The sequence below is a fragment of the Muscardinus avellanarius genome, assembly GCF_963383645.1.
Source record: "Muscardinus avellanarius genome assembly, chromosome: 1".
Classification (NCBI taxonomy): Eukaryota; Metazoa; Chordata; class Mammalia; order Rodentia; family Gliridae; genus Muscardinus; species Muscardinus avellanarius.
Window position 1 is genome coordinate 42,793,008 of NC_137786.1, and position 25,264 is coordinate 42,818,271.

At 37.5% G+C, this 25,264-nt stretch overlaps 2 protein-coding genes across 2 annotated transcripts in view; both read left to right on the forward strand.

The window, feature by feature from the left end:
* The window catches only part of ITGA1 (integrin subunit alpha 1), a gene marked incomplete at both ends in the record, with an annotated part of 160,564 nt that overhangs the window by 11,622 nt on the left and 123,678 nt on the right, over positions 1-25,264 (forward strand). The window lies entirely within an intron of this gene.
* Positions 1,298-2,715, forward strand: PELO (pelota mRNA surveillance and ribosome rescue factor; the record flags this gene model as incomplete). Its single annotated transcript, XM_080712739.1, has 2 exons — positions 1,298-2,023; positions 2,284-2,715. The coding sequence occupies 2 exons, from the start codon at positions 1,298-1,300 to the stop codon at positions 2,713-2,715; spliced, it is 1,158 nt and encodes a 385-aa protein (XP_080568865.1).

Sequence of the window (25,264 nt, forward strand, 5' to 3'; positions counted from 1 at the left end):
CTTCCCTTTTATCTGTATCTTACCAGTTCTGCCTGGAAAGCTCTACTTTAAAATACAAACACAAAAGATAGGAAAGATCATGAGAAGATGTGTGCAGGACTCCTCTACTCTCCACTCCATCTAGATTTTCAAGGCAACTTCTGGTACTTTTTCTACTTACTGGTCTTTTTAAGAGGTATTTTTCTACGTCCCCCCACCCCCCAGTTTAAAGATTTAGGAATCTTTAGAGCCAATTCAGGGTGGGTCATCATCAGCAATCCCAATATTCTCAGCTTTTAGCCTAGCTTTGGCAGTGAAATTCGCATCTAAGCTAGTGTGTCCCAACCCCCATCCTGAACATTTCACAGGCTACTGGCTGCCAACTTTGGATTCTGGGATTCCCAGGGCTGCAGGTCAGGCCTCGGAGAGGTCCACGCAGGGGTAAATTCCACACATAGTTTCTTTGCTCTCTTTCTCTCGGGAATCAGTATGCTTTAACATCTGGGTTAATTAGATCCTGCACACACCATAACTAAGAGCAGTGAACAGCTGGGCACGTAGCTCTGTCCAGACCAAACCGCTTAGAACCTGCTGCTCGACATACCAGTTCAAACAGGCGTGTTACATCTGAGTGAGGATAAGGAAGAACAAAACCGAGGATAAACTGGAGTCCAAGTCTGCACTTGGAGGAGCTACTTCTTACTTTAAGCTAAATTTCGAGATTGTATGTACGCCGAGGGAGGCAGTGCAGGGTTGACAAATGCGCTCAGAGAAAAGACAGATATTTGTATTCACGTGCTCCTCAATTCTTCACAAACAGGAACGTAAGGGTAAAGTTAGGAAATCCGAGCTCAGCGTTAAAATACGGCTACAGTCACAAAGATCCGGGGACCCGGGGACCTCGGCGCGCGACCGGTCCCCCCACTGCGCCTGCGCGCGCATCCGGCCCCGCCCCCGCGCAGGGACGTAACGCGCGCGCTGGGAGGCGGGGCGCGGGCTGCGCATGCGCGCTTGCTGCGTCAGCCGCGCGCTCGGAGCCGGCGGCGGCGACCGCCGGGAAGTCTGCCTTCACCGCCGGGTCTCCAGCGCCTAATGAGGTCGCGGTGCCGGGAGACTGACACAGGAAGGGCTACAGTAAGTGCACCCCTGGACTCATGAGTCAGACCTGGAGTTTTCCCTTCCCGCCAGGCCAGTGCAGGTAGAAACTGGACCCCGCCCCTTTCCCGGCCCAGACGCCCTCTCCTCTCCTCCCCTGCCCCTTTCTGTTTGGGGACCCCCACAGTGCCTCTTGCTGTGGCCGTGAGCCGCCGCTAAAGTCATGAAGCTCGTGAGGAAGGACATTGAGAAAGACAATGCGGGCCAGGTGACCCTCGTCCCCGAGGAGCCCGAGGACATGTGGCACACCTACAATCTAGTGCAGGTGGGCGACAGCTTGCGGGCCTCTACCATCCGCAAGGTGCAGACCGAGTCCTCCACGGGCAGCGTGGGCAGCAACCGCGTCCGCACTACGCTCACCCTGTGTGTGGAGGCCATCGACTTTGACTCTCAAGCCTGCCAGCTGCGAGTCAAAGGGACCAACATCCAAGAGAATGAGTACGTCAAGATGGGGGCTTACCACACCATCGAGCTGGAGCCCAATCGCCAGTTCACCCTGGCCAAGAAACAGTGGGACAGTGTGGTACTGGAGCGCATCGAGCAAGCCTGTGACCCAGCCTGGAGTGCTGATGTGGCCGCGGTGGTTATGCAGGAAGGCCTCGCCCATATCTGCTTAGTCACTCCCAGCATGACCCTCACCCGGGCCAAGGTGGAGGTGAACATCCCTAGGAAGCGGAAAGGCAACTGCTCCCAGCATGACCGGGCCTTGGAGCGGTTCTATGAACAGGTGGTCCAGGCCATCCAGCGCCACATAAACTTCGATGTTGTAAAGTGCATCCTGGTGGCCAGCCCAGGATTTGTGCGGGAGCAGTTCTGTGACTACATGTTTCAGCAAGCAGTGAAAACTGACAACAAAGTTCTCCTGGAAAACCGATCCAAATTCCTTCAGGTAAAATAATCTTACCCAAAGATGGGCAGAGGGATTGGTGGTATAAACTGCGCCTAGAGTTTTAAAACTGGGAAAAGTATTGCTGGGATTGTAGACGAGGGAATGAATTTAAAAAAAAAAAAAAACAGAATATTCAATCTCTAGCATATTTACATAGTAAATTTTGCTGATGTCTTAATAATGCTTTTGGCTTTAAGTCATCATCGGCTGATTATTGGATGAGCTCAGAGTTTCTTTGTGTTTTGTAATTGTGATTCTAGGTACATGCCTCCTCTGGACACAAGTACTCACTGAAAGAGGCCCTTTGTGACCCTACTGTAGCTAGCCGCCTGTCTGACACTAAAGCTGCTGGGGAGGTAAAAGCTTTGGACGACTTCTATAAAATGTTGCAACATGAACCAGACAGAGCTTTCTATGGACTCAAACAGGTGGAGAAGGCCAATGAAGCCATGGCAATTGACACATTGCTCATCAGTGATGAGCTCTTCAGGCACCAGGATGTAGCCACTAGGAGTCGATATGTGAGACTGGTGGACAGCGTGAAGGAGAATGCTGGCACTGTTAGGATATTCTCTAGTCTTCATGTGTCAGGGGAACAGCTCAGCCAATTGACTGGTGTAGCTGCTATTCTCCGCTTTCCTGTTCCTGAACTTTCTGACCAAGAAGATGATTCCAGTTCTGAAGAGGATTAATGATTGCATTTTTATAATTGAGACAACCTCTGTGCCAGTCCACTATTATATTTTCTTAGCATCCTTTGATAGGAAACTGCAAGTGTGATACTTTTTGATTCATCTTGGGATTGCTCGTGTATTTGGTCATGCTAGGTGTTTTATGGGTTGGCAGGACATGCATTCAAACAAAACAATAAACTAAACGGAAATAATGTCTGTGTTCTCTATTAATTAGGATATTTTTAACTTACAGTACCATGAAACAAATTTTGTGCACTTTATTAAAACACTTATGTTTGGGAAAGATCATAAAATCTCATATTGCATGCTATGAAGTAGTTCTTAGAAAGCCTCTTTGTTTTCTTATCTGCATTGTTTATTTTAATTCTGTGTTCTGTTATTACATTGCATTTAATGATCTTTCTACCTCCCGCACACACTCCCATTTTCTTTAGATTTAAATATATTTGCTATTTTAAATGATAGCCAGACAATTAGTAAACTTGAAGGCAATTTCAAAGTGGTATTTTTCTTAAGAGAGCAGTTAAACCAGTTGTGTTACTAATAGTTCTTTTCTGCTGTTAGAATTAATCATATTCACTTTAGAGAACAACTTAAATGATCAGTTATTTTCAGGTCATAGAGCTTTTATCTACTAGGGATTCTCTTAAGTCTTTATTTTTAAAATAAGACTAATGGTATGTGATTTGCTTGTTAAGTGGTTATTTAGTGGCAAAGATGGGAATAGTCTCCAATCTGGATTTTATTAAGTATTTTTGATGTGCATTTCTAAAAGGGAGGGAACTTTGGGAATGGAATTAATTGTATCTTAACCTTTTATAAACCTCAACTTAGAAAAATGATAAGGAAAGGTCTTAGAGTTATAATTCAGTTTGTAACTCCAGGATCAGTAATATTTACCTCAAGTAGAGATACTAAGTAAACTTTTGCTTGTCTTTTCTGTGACTGTGGTCCTTTCTCATGGCATAACAAGTTTGAGCATTATTTTTTGTAATCTTCCTAACTTCTGAAACTTTTTCAGGGGATGTTGGAGACACTTCCATATACTTGAAAATCATGTATTTATATTTTTATGTATCTACTTCCTAAACTTAATTCAAATTGTCATTTCATTATAATTCAATGAATATATAACTTTATTATCAAAAGATTTTATTAAATAACGTAGTAGAAATACAAAAAATAATATACTGAGATTTGTAGAACCTGATTGATAATCATAATCTCAGTAAGAATTTTAAAATTTTCACACATGTATTACTACTGTTGTAATCTATGCAGTAATAAAATGAAATCTAATAAATGTAGCCAATACATATTAAAGCTATAGGTTCTCAAATTTAACTATTAGCTTCACTTGGGGAACTCTTAAAACCTTCAGTACTTAAAGTGATAAATAATTTTTCACTTGGAAATGCTAGTGTTTTTGTTTTGTTTTGTATAGTTTCATAGGTGATTCCAACAAATTACTATTCAAAAGTGAGTTCTGTGGACCAACAGTATACCTGAGAAGTAGAAGCGAAAGTTCAGGGTGCTACCCTAGATCTACTAAGTCAGAATCTGCTTATATTACTATCTCCAGGTGATTGTAGTTAAATCTAATATAAACAGCAATAGCTTGTTCTTCCAGTGCTAGGAAATCTCTGGGGTTACCAGCTGTGAGAAAAATTAATTTGAGTTTAAAGTCTTTCAAATAGTTAACTGGCCATACCTAACTATATATAATACCCAAATAAAATCCTACTGAAGTCAGGCATGGTAATGGTTATTTATAATCCCAGCTATTTAGGAGGCTTAGGCAGGAAAACTCTACATTTGTGGCCACCCTAAGCAATTTAGTAAAACCTTGTCTAAAAAAGGACTAGAGATATAGCTTAGACAGAGGTAGAACACTCCTGGTTTAAACTTTAGTTTAACCATATATATATGTAACCATATATATACATATATATACATATATATATATATATACGCATACATACATATATATATATGTGAAGTATTTAATTCCTATATGTGAAGTATTTAATTAAATTTTTTAAATTTCTTAATTAAATCATATGTCAGTACCAAGAGTATAATCCTTACTGGATGATAGGGGAATACCAAAGTAATAAAACCAAATAAAATTCTACAGCCAAGTATGGGGGTATAGCCTTGTAATCTATACAAGGGAGGCTGAGACAGGACGGTGAGGTTCTCTACAACTTAATGAGACTGTTTCAGAGTTAAATAGGAATGGGGGAGTTGCTCAAAAGGCGGAATGCCCTTGGATTCAACCCCCAGTACCCCCTAAAAAAATTCTAGTAATTGTTTTTTTACTTTTCTTTAAAATAAAATTAACCATAAGTTTTGGGGAATCATATACAGTAGTCTAATTCAGACTCCTGTTTATTAATATTAAAAAAATTTGTGGCGAAATGCCATCAACATCTTAACCTTCTCTAATGTACTACAAATTTTCATTTCCCATGAAGTTCTTAGTGTAATAAAAATTTGCTATCTCCACTAGACTCAAATGAAATTGTTTTATTTGGCTATGCATATGATGCTTGTCAGATTATATTTTGTTATTCCTGGCCCCCCATATGTTAAATATTTTGTTAATATTATGATAGGTTTCACTTTCTATACCCATTTATAAACAAGTTGGATCTTCTCTCAAATGGTATAGAGTAACTTTGCAAAGCTAATTTCATTTCATAGTTTCTGTCACTAACATTAGTTTTCTTTTTTTTGGTCCTCATGAGTAATTCTCTCAACTTCAAATTGTCCTTAGTAGAAATGACTCATAATTACTGCAGTTCATATGTTCTGGAATGGAATTTTTTTCTTTTGCTAAAAACAAAAATACAGAAGAGGCAGCGTGTACATAAATCTCCCATAGAAGCTCTTAGGTGGGAAAGGGTTGTTCTGTTTTTAAGTCATATAGATTTTCATGCAAATAAGCGGCTATGTTTAGTGTCAGAATATGTTGAATTACAAGTCAAAGAAGACTTCATATGGTGATTCTCAGCGTTTGAGAAGAGAGGAACTGAACCTTCTTGTTTGAGTCTGGAGCTTAGATACAGGATGTTCATATTTCTATTAGGTTAATCAGTAAGAATGATATATTTAATTTTATTCAGTTTTTGTCCCCTACTTTGAAAGCTTCATTAGCCATCATTTGAGAAAGACAAACATGTAAACAAATAACTGTTGTAAAGTAATTTGTAAAATGTATGTAAGAGGACACAGTGTTGAAAGGTTTCACTTTTAGGAGTGATTTTATAGAGCACGAATCTGCAAATTTACCTAAAATGGTGAGAAGTAACTTGGAGAAGTTATGTGAGAGAAGAGGTGTACTTACCCCTTAAGATTATATGGCATAAGAAGGAGTTTGAGTTTGACCATAATGAAACAGCAGTTGTGCTGTAGCAGGAGAGTAATGTGATAAACTGCATTTTGTTAGCCAGCACTTGGGATGCTGAGACAGGGGGATCACACAGGTTTGAAGTCAGCCTCCGCTACTGAGTGAGGTTCTCAGCAACTTAGTGAAAACCTGTTTTTAAATAAAGTATAAAATAGGTCTGAAAGTGTAGCCTGGAGGTAGAAGAGTCCCTGGGTTCCACCCCCAGTACCACTAAATAATAAATAAATAAATAAACAAACAAACTGCATTTTGCAAGTATCTCTACCCAAATCAAGGATGGGTTGGAGGAAGCCAAGGATGGAAGATTGGAGTCAGGAAGAATGTTTAAGAGAATGTGTATTAGAAAAAAAAAAATGAAGGAAAAATGATGGCCTGAAAGTCAGTAATGATATTTTTTGCAGTAGGTTTGAAAAAGAGATCAGTAGGGATATCAATTAGGATCGAAACTACATGGGCCGCAAATTGTTCAAAGTTATGGAAAGAATGAGTCTAAACAATTTCAAATTTCTTCCCTGAGTGGCAAGAAAGCTAATGGGACCATTCAAGTAGACAGGAAATACAGGAAGGGCAGCTGGCTTTGGAGGAAAACAGTAAGTTCAGTAAGTTTGAAGTGCCTGTGAGACATCTGGAATGTTTCTCCATCAGATTTTTGTTAGCTCTATTCTGGATTTGCTCAAATAGCACCTTCTGAGTGAGGTCTTCTCAAACTAGTCTTAAAAATGTAATTTTAAAAAATGTATAATGGAGTGCTTATTGACTTGCAGAAAGTTTTTTTCAGAATTCTCATGGTGCAAGAATTAGCAAGCTGTATCTCAGTCAGGCTACTGGACTTAGCCTGTGCTGCCTCTCCTAACATGGCACTTTTGATTTCCCTCAGGAGATGTGATCACTTCCCCTTTTCATTCCCTACTGACCCACAAGTGTTAGAACTGTAGCAAATATTTTACAGTTTTATTTTCATCTTCTTTAAGGTTTGAAAATACTTGCTTTAAATTTTTATTTTGATCTTACAATTTTTAACATACTTTTTTTTAGTAAATTAGTCCGCTAGTAATGAAGAACATGTAAAAGGTTGAAGATCAACTTTAAAAAGAACCATTGTTTCAGATAGGACTTACAAAACCATCAATAAAATGTTTTTTTAATATAGATGTCAATTAACTTTTTTGTTTTGTGATTTAGTTAGTGTGTTTGAGGAGATTTAGTAAAGAGTGACTGAAAATTTTAGAAAAGGGTGATTGAAATTTTTCTTAAGATATTAGGTATACTGCAGATCATCAAATCAGAGAAGCTTGAAGCATGAGATTACCGGAAAGCCAAAATGATTTTATTTTATTTTATTATTATTATTTTTTGCAGGTCTGGGGATGGAACCCCAGAGGTCTGCCATGGAACCCATGGCATTCGACCTCCGATCTATACCCCCTGCCCAATTTTTTATTCTTTATTTTGAAACAGGGTCTCACTGAGTTGCAGAGGGCCTCACTTAGTACCTGAGGCTGTCCGTGAACTACAATCCTCCGGTCTCAGGCTCCCAAATGCTGGCGTGCGCCACCATGTCCAGCTCCCAACATGATTTTAAAAGGAGTTAACATACAAACCTAATATAATTGGGTATTAAGTAAGTTTTATTTAGAAAAGATTCAAAGGTCAACAATGCAGCTAAGTAATATGTTGGAAAATAAGATGTATAATAGTGGGTTTGAAATGTGACAAGGAGAATAATCTGAGGATTTCCTTAACAAGTAGCTGGCAAATTTCACTTAGAAATAAAAAAGAAATGTCCAAACTTAGTAAGAAGATGAATTCAAGTTAGAAAAATCATCGAAAACCATTTAGAAAACTGAGGTGGAGATGACAAAAACTTATATCTCATTTCTTGTTTTTCTTTACATAATGAGAATATATTGTTTTATGGCATGTTTGATATATCACCATATGTATTGTTATCTATTTTATATTTTAGAGTGTTCTTTATAGACTTATAAGTAATTTATAAAATAGCTCATTTATTTTTTTAAAATTTTTATTGGTACACTATAGTCTCACATAATGTGGATCATGTTGACAATGGCATATATACACACAGTACTTGGTGCCCTCTCCTCCATCCCCACTACCCCATTTCCCTCCCTCCTGATACTGAGTGTCCAGGTTAACAATGTTGTATTCACATCACATAGTCACATGTAGCTTTTCTATTAATGAACCTCAGCCTTCTTCCTCTTATATCCTTCCTTCCTGGCTTTGCTGAGGTTTCCCCTCCATTATCTGGAGTCCCTCTGATTTTCCTAATTCTCTCTAACTTGAGCATATTAGAGAAAACATATGTCTGAGATTCCTTAGAAAGCACCTGAATGAGCCCAGAGTGGTGGTGCATGCTTGTAATCCCAGCATTCAGGAGGCTGAGACCGGAGGATCGTGGTTCGTGGACAGCATCAGCTACTTAGTGAGGCCCCCCTCCACAACTTAGTGAGACCCTGTTTTAAAATAAAGAATAAAAAATAGGACATGGGTGTAGCTCGGAGGTCGAATGCTCCTGGGTTCCGTCCCAGACCCATGAAAAGAAAAGAAGACTGGGAATGGATCCACCATACAATTTGGCTATACCAGTACTGGGTATCTTTCCAAAGTGGGTAAAGTCAGAGAACTACAATAATGTATGCATACCCATGTTCATAGCACAATTAGCAATAGCCAAAATAATGGAACCAACCTAGGTGGCCATCAAAAGATGAATGGATTATAAAATAGTGGGAAATACAGACAATGGAATTCTACTTAGCAATATAGAACAAAATTATGTCATTTGTAGGAATATGGAAAGACCTGGAGAACATTAAAATAGCTCATTTAAGGTTATTTCTATATTTTTAAGTAACAGTATGCCTATTGTGATAACACTGGGAAGGAAAAAGAGATATTGTGAATTAGTTAAGCAAAATTGAGGAGACTCTTGAGTTTCTATATATTATGAAAGATTAGAAGATTTAGAGCTTATTTTGGTTTGGATGATATATTTGGCTCCAAAATACCCAGTACTGAGACAGGGGTAGTATCTGCCGGGCAACAAATAGAAGAGAAAAATGTCTTGGCAGTTAACTGTGGCTGGCGATGCCCAGTGATGTTACCACTGCCTCCACCCTGAGCATAGAAAATCTATTATAATAAATGTGTGCTCAAGTGCCAGGTACTGTGGTTGAGGTCTTTAAAATGCATTATTTAATTCTAAAAACCTTGTGAAAATGTTAACTATTTTCAGATGAGAAAACTAAAATTTAAAAAATGTTAAATAATTTGTCTAAAATCATGTAGCTGGTGGGTGTGATAAGTGCCACATCAGGCTACTCTCTTAAAAGGCATCAGAGAACCATTCCGTTTCTCAGTGTTTTTTTTTTGGGGGGGGGAGGGAAATTGGTCAAATATGTGCCTAGAAAATTATCTAATAACAGTAAATTTTATGTAATAAGCCAAAGTTTATTTAATCACTTAGTATGTATTTATTTACCACTATTACTTATCTCATGAAATATCAGAAACTCAATCCTGATATTTTTTCTATAACATATTTGAGTAATTGAAAATATAGAGAAACTAGACATAAAAGCAATCTGCTCAAGCCTTGGTCCAATACCTATTTATTGTTATTTTATACCTGCTTTTAGCAAGCTTGCTTTTATCTTTAAGTTACCATATTAATACAAGCATTATTCCAACAAACATATACTAAGTGTCTTTAAGTAGCTGTAACTGTGATACCTTTGGATATACAAGGATGACTTAAGGAATATTTCCCCTCCTTTAGTTAGCAAATCAGATATTAGGGGGAGATGACCACACATGACAAAACTAATAGCAAAATCATGGCTGTCAGAAAGGATTTCTGAAGCCCCATTAAAAGAATAAAGCTTAAGGCTTACTTAGCATGTTTTGAGAGGGCCTATGGACATAATTGTGATACAATAACTGGCATTAGTATTGAGGACAATGTGAATTACATTCGGTATATTGTTAAGAAATCAAGGAAATGTAATGTCTCCAAAACAATTTTAATCCAAAATTGTTTGCAGTGCTAGGGATTGGACCCAGGGCCTTATGCTTGCTACAAAAGCACTCTGCCACTGATCTTTACTCCCAGCCCTCTGTCCAAAATCTTTTAAAGAAGGTGATACTTAAATCTTTGGCAACCAGGTACAGTGATGTACACCTATAATTCCAGTAATTGGGAAGCTGAGATAGGAGGACCTCAAGTTAAAAGCCAGCCACAAGACTGTTTCAAAATAAAAAGTTGGGTTTGTAGCTCAGTGATAGAATACCCTGAGTTTAATCCCCCGTACCTCAAAAGGAAAAAAGAAATCTTTATCAGTTTTCCCTATCTAGAATGACATTTCCAAATATCCAGAATTAGACCATAATAGTCTCACAAAAAAAATCTTAAATAATTGTTGAAGGATGAATTTTTGTTGAGGAAAATAATCTTAATAGATTTTAGTCGTAAAATTTATTTAGAGGTAGGAGGTCCTTCTCAATTCATGTCTAAGTTCCAGAAGTTTTATGTCTGGAATTTTTCATCAAGTCTTCATATAAACACTGACTAGAACTTTTTGTTTGACACCATTGTGAAAAATTGCTCTGTGGATATAAAACATTTTAATTTTCTGTTTCAGCTCATTTGATCCTAGGGCCATAATTTATAGTTTATCCCTTTCCCAAAGTATGTTGTTGACAATGGTAGTGCCTTTTTTTTTAATGAAGTCAAGAAGTAGAATAAAGTACATTGTAGTAGATGTATTTATATCACATAGAATCATAAAAAAATAAAACGTAAAGGAACTTTACCTATCATCTGACCTACTCATTTCATAATGCAGATGTAAACCAAGGCCCAGAGAGGATTGGTAATTTGTTCAAAGTCACACAAATAGCAATTTTTCATAGGGTCCACAATCCTCTTTGATCCATAGTATTCTAATTTCTTACCCATTTTCCTGTCACTAATGTATGTTGAGAGTTGGTTGGTTATAGAAGGACAAGGAAAAAACGTAAAAAAATTAAAAATTCCTTAAAAACTCATTTATCAACTTAATTCTTGTCATCTTGTGACAAGTTGATTTTTCTCTGAGGAGCATCACTGATGCCTAAACTCAGCTTTGAAATTCTCTTGTTTATTTCCTGGAGTATTGCTTGTCTCCCACAACAGTTAGACTTCCTCTGCCTTCTGAAAATCTCTTACAAGTTTCTACTATATGTAAGTACTCTGCTAGCCCCCTAGCCATCCAAAGTAGAGAGATCACACTCCCTTTCTTCCAGAGAAACCCAAACCAGGATAGCAGTTTTTGGTAAGTAGTCATGACAATACACTTGGGATAATGGAAGCTCAGAGGGGCTTCAGACTCAGCCTGGCTTCAGTGATAAGGTATTGTCAGAACTAGAACAGATAAACGTCAGAAGTCCACACAGACCTTCCTCTCTGCAAAGATGAGGCAAAGGAAACCAAGAACATTCCTCTTTAAGTCCTCTCTATTTTGGTAACTTTTTTTTTTCTTGTATGCTGTAGACTTTGTAGTTCCTAATTTCTCTACATGTTAAATCTTTACCATGGAATTAACAAACCCGAGAGTAAGTATCATGGAAAAAGAAGTTCACCTTACCTCCAACCCTTGGAAATAAATGAAAATGGTATAGATGGAACCAGAAACACAGACCTGGGGCCACTACTGAAAAGACTGAAAATTCTGGAACCTTTATAATATCCATGTTTTTGTTATCCCCTCCTAGTTTCTCTTTCACAACTAACAGCAAAATGATTAAACTAGAAAAATGAGCTTGGCTTCTTTGTTTTCAGAACAGCAAAGAAGGGGATTCAGGTGACTGAGGAGCTTAGGATATCTGTCCCTTTCCACAACTATTCCTGGAAAGAAGGATGTACAGGGTAGAGTGGGCAGTGGCCAGCCCTCAGGGGAAGGGAAGCAGATTGAGGGTCCTGTGTCAGGAAGAAAGAAGGGACATGGACCTAGTTTGGGCCTGGGGAAGGCCCTATGGCTGGACAGTGGAAAGACCCTCTGGGTGCTTTTGTTTCATTCATCATTTCATCATTGGTGAAAAAATTCAGGGAGGTGCTATGAACAAACAGTAACTTACATTAAGCTATATATTTCATTAAATAGACAGCATTGACTGGATGTGGTAGAAGGAAAGGGCATTTTCTGTAGAAAGGAGAAAGAATGTAAAATATCTTATGAGAAGGGATGTCTGAGAAGAGTTTTATGACCCCTGTGTCAGTGTGATTCTCAGCCTGAAGTGAATGGAAATAGAATAATATGCAGACGATGTGGAAATGGGAAGAACTGAGACAAAAATGACATCTGCTTCATTAAATGTGGTCATATATTTTCAGAATGAAGCCATTGTAACCTCACCATGCACTCTGGGCCTAACTCCTTTCCTATAACTTAATATAGAGCTTAATGAATATTAGAATTTTTCATATCTTCCCATCTTCCTTTTAATTTCTACCATAAGTTCATAATTAGGAACAATTATTGATCACTTTTTTCTATCTTCCTAAATGGGAGAATCATTTTCACTCTATCTCTCATTCTTGTAATTTCTCTAAGTATATATAAAATATAATGGGAAATAAGGCAAGTAGGCGGAAATACAGAGACAACTGAAGTTTTTTTAATAATGGTCTATTGTGGATTTAAAATCCTTAGATTTGCTTTTCATACATGGGTTCACGTATATCCTACCCAGTGTATTAAAAACTTTGTGAGGATCAAGAAAGTACTGCAGATTTTATTATTTGGAACTCTGGAAAGGATATTGCATGACAAAAATTACAAAATAATTTAAATACCATTTACAATGGTTGTCATATTAGCATTTGTAAAAACATTGCCTTTGTGAATAAGCAAGTATGATACAAAGAAGAAATACCCATGTTATTCTTAGAGGATGTTGTATGAGAATGAGAACTGGCCTGTGTATCCTGAGAGATTGGGAGGTGTCCAAGTCATGCCCTTAGATTGTGTGATTTGAGAAAATTCTTTCTTTTTTTTTTCTTCATTTGTAGAATGAGAAAAGAAAGATGGCCCTTGCATTCATATTTTCTCTTGCAGATTTCTGATTCCACTTGGTGCAGTAACAATAATTACTTTTTTTTTTTTAAGAACTAGGGAATTAACCCAGGTGCATTCTACCTCCAAGCTATACCTGATCCCTATTTTTTTTATTCTTTAGTTTGAAACAGGATCTCACTAAGTTGTAGAGGGCCTCACTAAGTAGCTGAGGCTGACTCTGAACATGCAGTCCTCCTGTCTCAGCCTCCCAAGTACTGGAATTACAAGTGTGCACCACCAAAGCCAGACTTGTTATTTTTATAAGTTATGTAAAATAAATCTTCACTGACACTCAGGTTTTAAAAAAATATGTTTTGCACTATATTACAAAATCTGCCAAATTTGGGTTTGGCTGACTGCTAAAGAGAGCAGCCTGCTAAAAAGAACAAATTCCAGAATCGAGGGTCATTTATTTGGAATGCTTTGTCAAGCACTCCCACATTTTAAAATCATTGGGGGGCTTTAAACTTGAACATCAAAGGGAAAAATCATTGTTTAAACTTTTTTTAATAGGTGCCCTAAAATCTTAAGGTTTGCAACTATTTTTAATAGTTTGCCACATTCCAATAGCATACTAAGTTACATAGTCCTGCCACTTTTCTCCTTGTTATTTTTCTCCTCTATGAACTTTGCTTGCTTTCCCAAAGAAATAGGCAATGAGAAAACACAGGTCTTAATTTTACTGGAATGTTCTTTCCATTTAGCCAGTGGTTTCTCAAACCACCAATCACCTCGGGAGTTTTTAACCATACTGATGCCTGATCCTTACCCTCAAAAAGTCGGAATATTTCCAGCAGCTATACATCTTAAAACATTCCCAAGTGTTTCTTATCTGTAGCTAACTAAGCTAAGCAGTATCATCATTCAGTAGGTCAGTTAGCTCTAGTATGTTCTGTGGTCACAATACTAATCAACATTTTAGTTAGGAAAAAAGAAGGAATATAAAGACTATTTGCAAAGGCAACTTCAAAAAGTTAGAGGAATATATTTCCTTAGCTGTAATGTCTCATGAAACTTGGCTACTCCCTTATGTGCTTTTAATTTCTATTATAAATTCATAATTAGGAGCAATTATTGACAATGTATGATGTTTTATGGGTGTCTTTTATATGCATGTATATTGTCAAATGCAGTGATAGGAGAGTGCAAAGAGTAGAGAACCAAGTTTCCACTCCTTAAAGCATAGAGCTTATAGCCTTTTGGGGATGCAAGATTTCCGTAAGAAGAAGAATGCAAAACTCATATGATACACAGAATAAAACTATTACTCTTGAGAATAAGAAGACATCATGTTTTTCTGGAATCCCCTAAGAAGACGGACCAACTAACCTTTAAATGTTTTTCACTCGTCTGGTGTGGTAAGCACATGGGCTCTGGACTAGAATGTCTTAGCGCTCTCTCCCACAGATAAACTCTGTGACCTTGGACAAGTTATATTACCTTTATGATCCTCAAATTTATCTTTGTGAGCTTTCATTTAAAAAAATGGTAAATTTATAAAACTTTTCTCTTAGAGTTGCAGGGACTAATATAATTTAACAAATACTTGGAAATTCATAGGATCTCAACTTAGTTTTGTTCCTTCTTCATATTACATCTTTTTATCACATATACCACCTGCACACCAAAGCAGCCATGGAAGTATGATGCAGAAAAGTGCTTCATGCCTCTTCCTATCATAAATCCCTATTGATCTCTCTGTCATTGAGAGATCAAACCATGAAAAAAGGAGTCTGTCCAGAGCTACTTCATAAGAGATGAATGGGCTAGCTACAATGTCATTCTCAGTCTTTATAATGTTTTTAGGTCTTTATATCTGGATACACAGCATATCTCACCTCATGGCACTGAGGCTTTGAGATGAAAATCCTACTGTTGTAATTGATATTAGCAAACAAGGCGAATACAGAAGAGCAGATTTCAATTGTGAAGTTCATGCCAGGAATGATAACACCATCACTGGTACCACTGAGTGCGAGTGCACACAGGGAATGCTAATCACCCACCCTCCACAGGAAGTCCTGACTGTGCACGGTGGCACAGGAGTAAACCACAGATGTTTGGCTTCCTTTTTTGCAGAGACCAGTTCCATATGAATCATGACCCATCATTAAGAAAATATATTCTTTCTATTTAAATATCTTAATTCTTACGTTTTAGTTATTATTAGATTATCAGTCTTCTACTGCTCAGCTCTTTTCCCCTGAATGTTTCAGCCATACATAAGTAATAAGTAAATCACAGTTTTCTAAGTTAGTTGCAAACAGTAGAAATCAACTCTGGTAGTATAAACAATAAAAGGATTATTTGGAAGAAGATGAAGAGGCCCTGGTAGGAACAAAGAGAGGAGAACAAAATTAAAACTCTGCTGCACAGGTCATCTGTATAGCATAACACAGCTAATGGAATCACTACCCCAGTCCACCATCGCCGGTACCCAGATCTGAGAATAGTCTTCAAAGGTTGGAAACATCTGTTTGGCTATCCAGATGTCACATGCCTACACTGTATGAACCAGGATGAGGGGCTATTCTATATTTTTATTCTTCCATTCCCATCTTCTATGTAGATTAAACTTGTACCATTTTCCCCAAGCAAGAAGAGTGTGTCAATGCTGGAAAGCCAGATCAAAAGAAAATAGCAAGCTTGGTATAGTGGTGTATGCTTGTAATCCCAGCATTCAGGAGGCTGAGACAGGAGGATCATGGTTCTTGGATAGCCTCAACTACTTAGTGAAGCCCTTTGCAACTCAGTGAAACCTTGTTTCAAAATAAAGAATAAAAAAATAGGGCTGGGCGTGTAGCTCAGAGGTAGAATGCCCCTGGGTTCCATCCCCAGTACAGGAAAAAAAAATTAAAATAAGAAAATAGCAATCAACTCTCTTTAAATAGTCAAAGCTAGTGAACTAACAATCACTAAGTACCTTCCAAGGCCAGCCCTTGTGTAGGTATGAATACCCTGCAGCCAGACTGATATATCAAAATCCCAGGTTTTCCACTTGCTTGAATAAGTAATGGTGGTGCTCAGCCTGGAATGGAGATCAGTCTGATTCCAGAGTCTGATGTTGTATCAGTATTTCATGCAGCCCCATAGCACTCCTTCCATGTCTTTAGCCTCAGTCTTTAATTAACAATGAAATTTTTGACTTTATGTTCTCTATCAGAGCAGAGATGTAAATTTTTTAGAAAGCAGACTACAGGGTTCATATCTGCTAAGAGAAAAAGAAAACTCATAAATTAGTTCAATAATTAATACAAAATTACTTCTTATGAAGGCCAGGCTCACCTGAAGAACTAGTCCTACTGGTAGAATTTTAGTGGCAGATTACTTAAATATTCAAACTTTTAGCCTGAGAAAACCACAGCAAAGAATTTGATACTAGTCCTGGAGCATTACGGAAATGCAGGAAACTCAGGAAGTGCTCTGCTTCCAAGTTTCAGGCCTTCCTGGGGTCAGCTCAGGTCACTTACCTCTCGTAGCTCTGCTTTCCCAGCTGATACTTGGGCTGAAAGCAAATGAAAGCCAGGAAAGAGGAAAATGATACTGAACCTCTCCATTCCCAGCAATTCTTCTCCTTAGCCTACACATTGTTTTCTAATTCAGCTGTCAAACTTTAAGCATGAAGATGAGAATAGCTAGCAATTATATTGAGTTTTCCTGTTGATCTCCAAATGCTACACTGGGTTGGCCACACAAATTTAATAAAAAAAAATAAGATCTGTCAGAAAATTTTACCTTCCTACAGCATTCCCAGGGCTACTAGATGTAGAGGCCAGGTGGGTGGGGTACCAGGCATAATTATTCTAAGAATTTCTTTATCTGAAAGTAAAATCTATCTGGATATTTAGCACCCTACACTCTCATGTTCATCTCTTGGACTTGGTTGGCTGTGATCAGCTTGGACAGGACAGGCCTTTGTCTGGGTAGATATTGGTAAGAGCACAGGTGAATCCTGCCCAGACTAGTTCTGGAGTCTTTGTTGGAAGACTAGAGAAGAGCTGATTTTTCCTGTCTCTAGAAAACACTGATCCAAGCTTTTCAGGACTATCTTTGAACGTAAAATGAATGTCTACTTAGCAAACATCTTTCCTAGATGATTTTTATATTTTAAAACAATGTTACTCCAAGGAAGCCACTAATTACAAGATGCCCTATAGCAGTAGTATTTATGTTTATGATGCAGTTTAATAATGTGAAATTCTTTTACAGAATAAAATTAGTATTTGGTAATTTAAAGTGATCTTATGATTTTGATAAATGAAGGAATCTTGATTTAAAATGTATCACCAAATAGAAGAAAATCATAAAAACTAAACAGGAACAAAATATAATAGGAAGATAATATAATAGGAAGATAGGAAGCAGTGCTAAGGCTATGGAATTAGAACATCTAGGTTTACTGTCTCTGAAACTAATTTTTTTTTTAATTCATTTCCCTTACCTTCAACATACTAAGGTTTTTAATAAAATTAGTTTAGGTTAGGGATGCTTTTTTAATGCCTGACCCAGAATAAATGTTAAAAATATTGTACCTATATTTAAAATTTATCTATTTGGGATTCAATAAGTATTCATGAACACTGAATACATTTTTTTTTATTTTTGAAAGGAAACCAATATGCCAGCACAACAAAGCAAATATATTGTTTTCACATAAAGATAGTTTTCTTATGGAAAATGAAAATCTGATTTCTTTCAGTCAGTGGAACATGTCAACTACTCATAGGGTTTAAATCATGAAGTTAGTGTTTATTTCTATTAACCTAAAGAATTATTTCATGCCATCGCATAAGTTTTCATGTCACCCCCTTTCACATATAAGCACACTAGAAATGTTCATTCTTTAAGAGAAATTGGGAGGCAGATGATTATTGAATGGATTGATCTGTGAATTAGCCCGTGAAGAGCTCACTCAGGCTAAAGTGTTGAGAGTCTTCAGCCACACTGACCATCCACCCCCTTTAGAGAACAGAGACCCCATTACCAACCAAGGTCCATGTGACCATGTCCAGAGGGGCAGAGCACATTGCCTTCCACATTTCTTTCTAGAAGCTTTCAGATGTTATTTCCTGGGGAAGATAGGAAAATTCTTTTTACACCACACTTCTGAAAAGTAGAGTGTTTATTCCTTCCAGACATTTTTACTCTTATTCAAAACCATGGGGAAAATAGTTAAGAAAAGTCTGTTAGTATTATGACTGGCTACAGCAGGTGGGGGTTTTCATGGCAATGTTTTCAAGCAGTGTCACCCAGCAGCTGGATTCCTTTGCCTTGACAGAACTGGCACACTAAAAGCAGAGATGGAAGGACTTGGAGTGATAAACCTGTGTCAATTTGGAATCAGTTAAGAGCATTTAAAACCTTTTAAGCCCAATACATTCTAAAGCTTTAAATGATATTCACTGATAAATTATATCTGAGGAATTTTTCCATTAAACATTTAGTCTAGTTTAAAGCTAATAAGATGCTAATCTTTTCAAAATTTGTTTTTTCTTATTTGGCTTTCGTTTTGTAAAAGTCAGTGAGAGTTTAATATGCCAGAATGGTAGAATACAAGGAAAGGGTGGATCAGAAAGTGCCCTGGGCTTGGTCAAAGAGAACCAGGTCCAAACCTGAATTATGAAACTCAGTGGTTTTGAGACTTTGGGCACCCCTAAGCTACTGTGAGCCTCTTCTAAAAAGTGGAAATAATACCACCTGCAAATGTGGAGATTAAATTATAAGCCATTTATGTAAGCTCTTTGTGCACATAATATATATGCAATAAATGATAAGTCTGTTGACATTGGAGGATCCTGCCACAAGCTTTGTTAGAGCTTCTTATTTAAGAAGATGTAGGATATGAGGGTGATCTGGCTGTAACATCTGTCAACCCATTGATCACCAGGGTTGATTTTGGCTGAATCTGGCTGGCTAGGCGGGTGTCCCCTTCCTCTCTCATTGCTCCATGTGCATCCCTCCTGAAGCTGTGAGCTTGATATAAGAAGACAGAGGACGACCTTTCCCGAATAGAGGAGGATTGGTCTTCAGTCAAGGGTATAAGAGTAGCTGTGCTCCCCTGTTAGAACCTCCAAACCACTTGTCAAGGTCTATTTGTGAGAGAATGTAGGGTAGTAAAGCTTCCAAGACTCCAGGCACCTCCAAATGAGGTGCTGCACATGGCAGTCTGACTTTCTTAAAAAAAAGAAAAGAAAAAAAGAAAGAAAAAGAAAAGAAAAAAGATGTGAAAATAATGTTAATTTTAAAGCTTTTGGATCCTGAGTATGTGATGATCATCTTCCCAAAGACACTAACAGGTTTAAAAAGACAAAAATTCTCATAGGCAAAGGGTTGAAATCTGCAGAGTAATACAATTGTGCTTTGATACACAAAGATTAAAAACAATGCAAAATCAGAAAAACATTTTTTTCCTTCGCCAGAATCTTACCATGTTTCTTGCCTTTGATTAAAGTATAGAAAACCAAGATGGTATAGAGATCTGAAAGATTTTTTTAAAAACAGTATGGATTTTGCATATATACATATATATACATATATATATATACATATATATATGTATATATATATACACATACACGCACATATATATGTACATATATACATACACACACACACCAGTGCTTTTTTATTTTTTATCAGTTTATTGGTGTATTGTAATCATATATTTTGATGAGGTACAGTATGGTAGAGACATACATACAAACATCACTCATTTAGCCTTTCCCCAATTCCCACCCTATTCCCTCCCTCCTTCCTCATGTTCAGTATAGTGATTGACTTTGATAAGTTTGTGAATGTACATCATTTGCATTAGGGTGCTTCCCTCTTCCCCCATCCCATCTCCCTCATTTAGGTCACCTTCTTTACTCATCTGAGGTTTCTCCTCCTTTGTCTGGAGTCCTTAAGTCCCATTTTCTCCCTAGCTTCCACATAGTAGGGAGAATACCTGACTTTTCACTTTTTGTGACTATTTTGAAACGGAGTCTCACTAAGTTGCTGAGGCTGGCCTTGAACCAGCGATCAGATCAGCCTGTCTCAGCTTACCAAGTATAATATACATATCTTAAAAGGTTGTTTTAGTTTAGTTTTGAGCAGGGGTTGGCAACAATTGTTTCTGACAGAGGGCCAGAGATGTAAATGTTTTAGGTTTTGCAGGCCACAAGGTCTCTGTAATGACTAACTGGCCATTGTATAGGACACAAACATCCATACATAGTAGTAAAAAAAAGAGTGTGGTCATATGCCAATAAAACTTATTCACACAAGAAAGATGGTAGGAAAAATATGGCCCTTACAATACAGTTTGCTGAACACTGGCCTAGAGAAGATAGTGTGTTTGTAAATTGGGCATAATTAAGATGACTCATCTAAGGTAAAAATGTATATGCACATAAGCCAATGATTGTATAAAAATAACCATGGTCTATACTCCTATTCTTTTTGCATAATGGCTTAAGTGAAAAACTAGTATAGTTCTCTATCTTTAGTTGAGATGCTGGTATGTAAATTGCCTTGTAATTGGCTCATATTTTTACCAGTACTTTTATAACACAGAGCCATGTTTATTTGCACAATAGGCTTTAGTGTTGGTGTCTTGTGTGTATGGTAGACGAATTTTGAAATTTGACTTAGATTCATTATAGAAACATTCAAGACAGGATTTCCTTCTGCGGCACAATAATATGTTGTGCATTTCCTGGGAAGTACATTCAAGGATAGTTTACCTGACAGCATCTGAGCCATTGTATTGTGAAGAATTTCCTTTAGGATTAAACCACTTAGGTTTGGTGCATAGCTTTCATAACTATTTACCACCGTCACCTTAAACAATGCCTCTTAGAAGCATTTTTGCATGATTCCTTCCTTTCAGCAGGAGGAAATTGAAAATATTGTAATATTTCAACCTTTAGAGATTTTTGAGAATTAGAGGTTAGTACATCCCTTTCTCTCATAAGAGTGTAACAAGCCAACCTAATCTTTAGCTCTGTGACAAGGCATCCAACACCAGTACATATATCAGCAGGGTATCCAGGCTCAGCATTTCAGAATTTTAATTTAATTTTGCAAATTCAGATCTTATTCTATTTGGGGAGTATTTAAAATCAGAGTCTTTACAAAAGAACAAAAGCAAAGTAAAAACTATTAATTTCTTCAAAAGACCTCAAAGTGTCAGTGGCTTAACACCTCAATGGTGTTATTTACCCGTTTTTCTCACTTCATTGTGGGTTGAGTGACCCTACTTCCTCTTGTACTGTTCCATGTAAAACACATAGCTCAAAGTCACAGCCCCAGGTAAGAGAGAAGTGTAGATAGGAAACAGCACATCTGCTTTCCACTGCCATGGCCAGAGCTTTAGGAGAAGCAGGAGTCATTCTACTCATCAGTCACTGGCAAAAACTAACCCACATGGCTCTCCCTCACTGCAAGGGAGGCTGGGAAATATAGAAGATCACGTGGATATTTGAGTCCTAAGTCTACAGAAAAACATTTAAAAACACTTGGTTCATGTGCTGAGTTAAAAAATCAATCATGTAGGGAGTAAAATGAATTTTACAATATCTATTTTTAGTTGGTTTTGGTAAGAACATATACTAGTAGAATGTTTGCTATATTTTTTAATGTTCTCATTTTAAGGTTGTCTATTGTGTTTAAGATTAACTACCTCTTAATTTAGTAGACAGATGAAACTCATTTTAACTATATAATCCTTAATATCTTTATCATTAAATTTATATATTTATAAAAGTCACAAATTCCTTTGTATTGATAGCTCTCTCTCTCTCTCTCTCTCTCTCTCTCTCTCTCTCTCTCTCTGTGTGTGTGTATGTGTGTGTGTATGTATAAAACTTCCTTCAGTTCTAGTTAGTTTAGAAAGCAATTATATATTCTGACTGTAGCTGGCACATATATATATATATATATATATATATATATATATATATTCAATATATACACTATATATTGGCTGATTAATAATAAAGATAAGTTTATATACACTTGAATTCAGTAAACTTTGGTTCCATTACATATCATGGGGATTGAAGATGACTACCTTTAGTTTGCATTTATAGATGGCTTCGTTCAGGTCTGTGTTTCATAAAGTATGCCCAATGGACAGTCTGTTGAGATTTCCCTAAATTAATAAAAATATATTTTTAAACAGCTTCTCCACTATTGTATGTGAAAATGGTTCTACTGAAATCCATAAAAATGATTAGAGTTTATTTTGTTCTACTGAACATTGCTATAAGCAAATTAGCTCATACATAACTGATAAGGAAGGAAATGACATCACTGTAATACTTAGGCCACTATGATGCAGTTTTCCCAGCATCTTGTTTATGCCACCAAGTGTCAGAGTTTGAGTGCCAAGTATACTGAGGTCGGGCATGCATAGACTCATACAGCACACAACACCCATTCTTCCTGTATATGTTTTTCCTTTTGGCTCAGTTTTGCCATGTGTGTGATTCCTTAGATGGATTCATTATGTGGTTGGCCCCAAATTTAGTTCAGTTTGACGATGTCCCTATTACTATGTAGCCTTGACATTTTCTTATTCCTTTACATTAAAGTCCTATATTTAGTATATCATTTATTACTATACAACTTAATGTATATTTAAAACCATGATAGGGCCAGGTGTGGTGGCGCACGCTTGTAATCCCCACTCTTGGGAGGCAGAGACAGGAGGATTGTGCAGGTTCGAAGCCAGCCATGCACACTGGCTTAGGAGACCCTGTTTCCAAATAAAAATGTAAAAAAGTAGGTCTGGGAGTGTAGCCCAGAGGTAGAAGGGCTTCCAGGAACCCCCCAGTACCACCAAAAAAAAAATAAATAAATAAAAATAAAACCATGATAGTAATTTTATTTAGCTCTTATTGGCTTTGTACTTTGGCTAAAAATGTGTATAGGTTTTGAGTTGGCTCTCCTAAATATTTTATCATAAGCTTTCTTATTTTTACAAGTGACTTTGTAGAAAAAAATGAAGTTGCTTTAAAATGACTATGTCACATTATAGTAGACATGCTTATGTTCTTACAACTTAAATTGCATGTAATTTGTGGAATAGGAGAATGTCAATAACAAATCGGCATAGGACCTATTTGAAAAGCTGCCATATAGAGGCAGTTCTCCACATTTTTTTTTTTTGGTGGTACTGGGGTTCCTGGAAGCCCTTCTACCTCCGGGCTACACTCCCAGACCTCTTTTTACACTTTATATTTGGAAACAGGGTCTCCTAAGCCAGCGCGCGGCTGGCTTCGAGCCTGCGCGATCCTCCTGTCTCTGCCTCCCAAGCGCGGGGATTACAAGCGTGCGCCACCACGCCCGGATAGTTCTCCACATTTTATCTTTTATGTATTGGAGTTCCTTCAGAGTTCTCAAATGGTGTTCACTTGCAGCATTACATTTGAATCTCCCAACAATACCATATGTTCATTATTAGCATTTGCACTTATAGACTTGGAAATCAAGTCTCAGAGGAGAAAAAGGGTTTTGCCAAAGCTAGACTGGTGACAAAGTTTTGGCTATAATTATACTATGTTCAAATAAACATATTTCCCATATCTTTCTCATTCAGGGCACTGGGGATACAGAGATAAATGAGATGAAACCCATCTCTCCTCCAGCCAGCTTCCCCTCCCTCTCTATTGCTTGACATAGGGACTGTTTTCAACATGCACAGAGCAGGACTAACTAACCCAGAGAAGCACCATCATTGCTAATTTCCTAGAAGCCTTGGATCCAAGTTTCCAGGCTGTTCTGCACAAGGCTGTAGGGCACTTAGGTGGCTCCAGGCCAAGTAGCCCCAGCCTGTTGCCAGCTGGGAGTTTTACACTTGGCGCTGATCCCTCAACAGTCTCTATTCTAGTGTCCAATCATCTCACCCTCTTATCCAGTAGAAACACAGATGCAGAATCTGCAGAGTGCCTGTCACTTCCAATCTTTCTGCCTTCTATGAGCTGCAATTATATTCCTAGGATGTACTTCATAGCATAGGACAGTTGACAGGAAACTTGATTGAAAGCAAGGAAATTGTTTTATGCTCTGGGCTGCCAGTAAGCTAGCCAAGCTATCTTAGGAAAGATATTTCAACTGCTTGGGCCCCAGGGTTCTTATCTTATGATACTATCTAATTAGGTAGTCTAATAAGGTCTTTTCTAGCTGTATCCTTTTGAGATTCCTCAGATACATTTGGGTTTGTTTAGTGTGGCTCCCAAGAACCAAGTCCACTGAACTTAATGGTGAGTGAGGTCTATGAATGTCAACCTGACCTCCTTCCAAATCGTAGGCAAGTCTCAGAGTTAAGCACAGAATAACCAAGATGGCAATATATATCTGTTTGAGTTGTTTATGTATTTTACATGAGAATACTAAAAAAAAAAAAACTTTTAACCTATTGCTGGAAGTACAGAGCTTTTCAAAGTGCAGAGTCATTAATAAAGAAGGTAAATATGGCCAGACGTGGTGGTGCATGCTTGTAATCCCAGCATTTGGGAAGCTGAGACAGGAGGATCTGGGTTCATGGACAGCCTCAGATAATACTTAGTGAGGCCCTTTGTAACTCAGTGAGACCCTGTTTCAAAAATAAAGACAAAAAATTAGGGCTGGGTGTATAGCTTGGAGGTAGGATGACCCTGGGTTCCATCCTCAGTACCAAAAAAGAAGGTAAATATGTTTTGGTCACATTTAAATTAGATTCGGTGAATAAAATATTTGAGAAGGCAAACATTTTCAAAATTAATGTGAAAGTCTACAATACTCATCTTAGTAGCAATTTCATTACTTATATTGAAATCACAAATATTGAAATTTATGTGCTTATAGGGAAAAGCACTACTTTCTGATACCTCAACCATTTTCTGCCTTAGGAAACACGGAGACCACCTAACTCTTGAAACCTCTTCCAGTTTTAGTTTCAAGACCATGATACTATAAAGCAGGACCCACAAGCAAAATGTTTACTTATTTGGTCAATGGTTAGCCTGTGGTTGGGCTTTTATATTTCCTA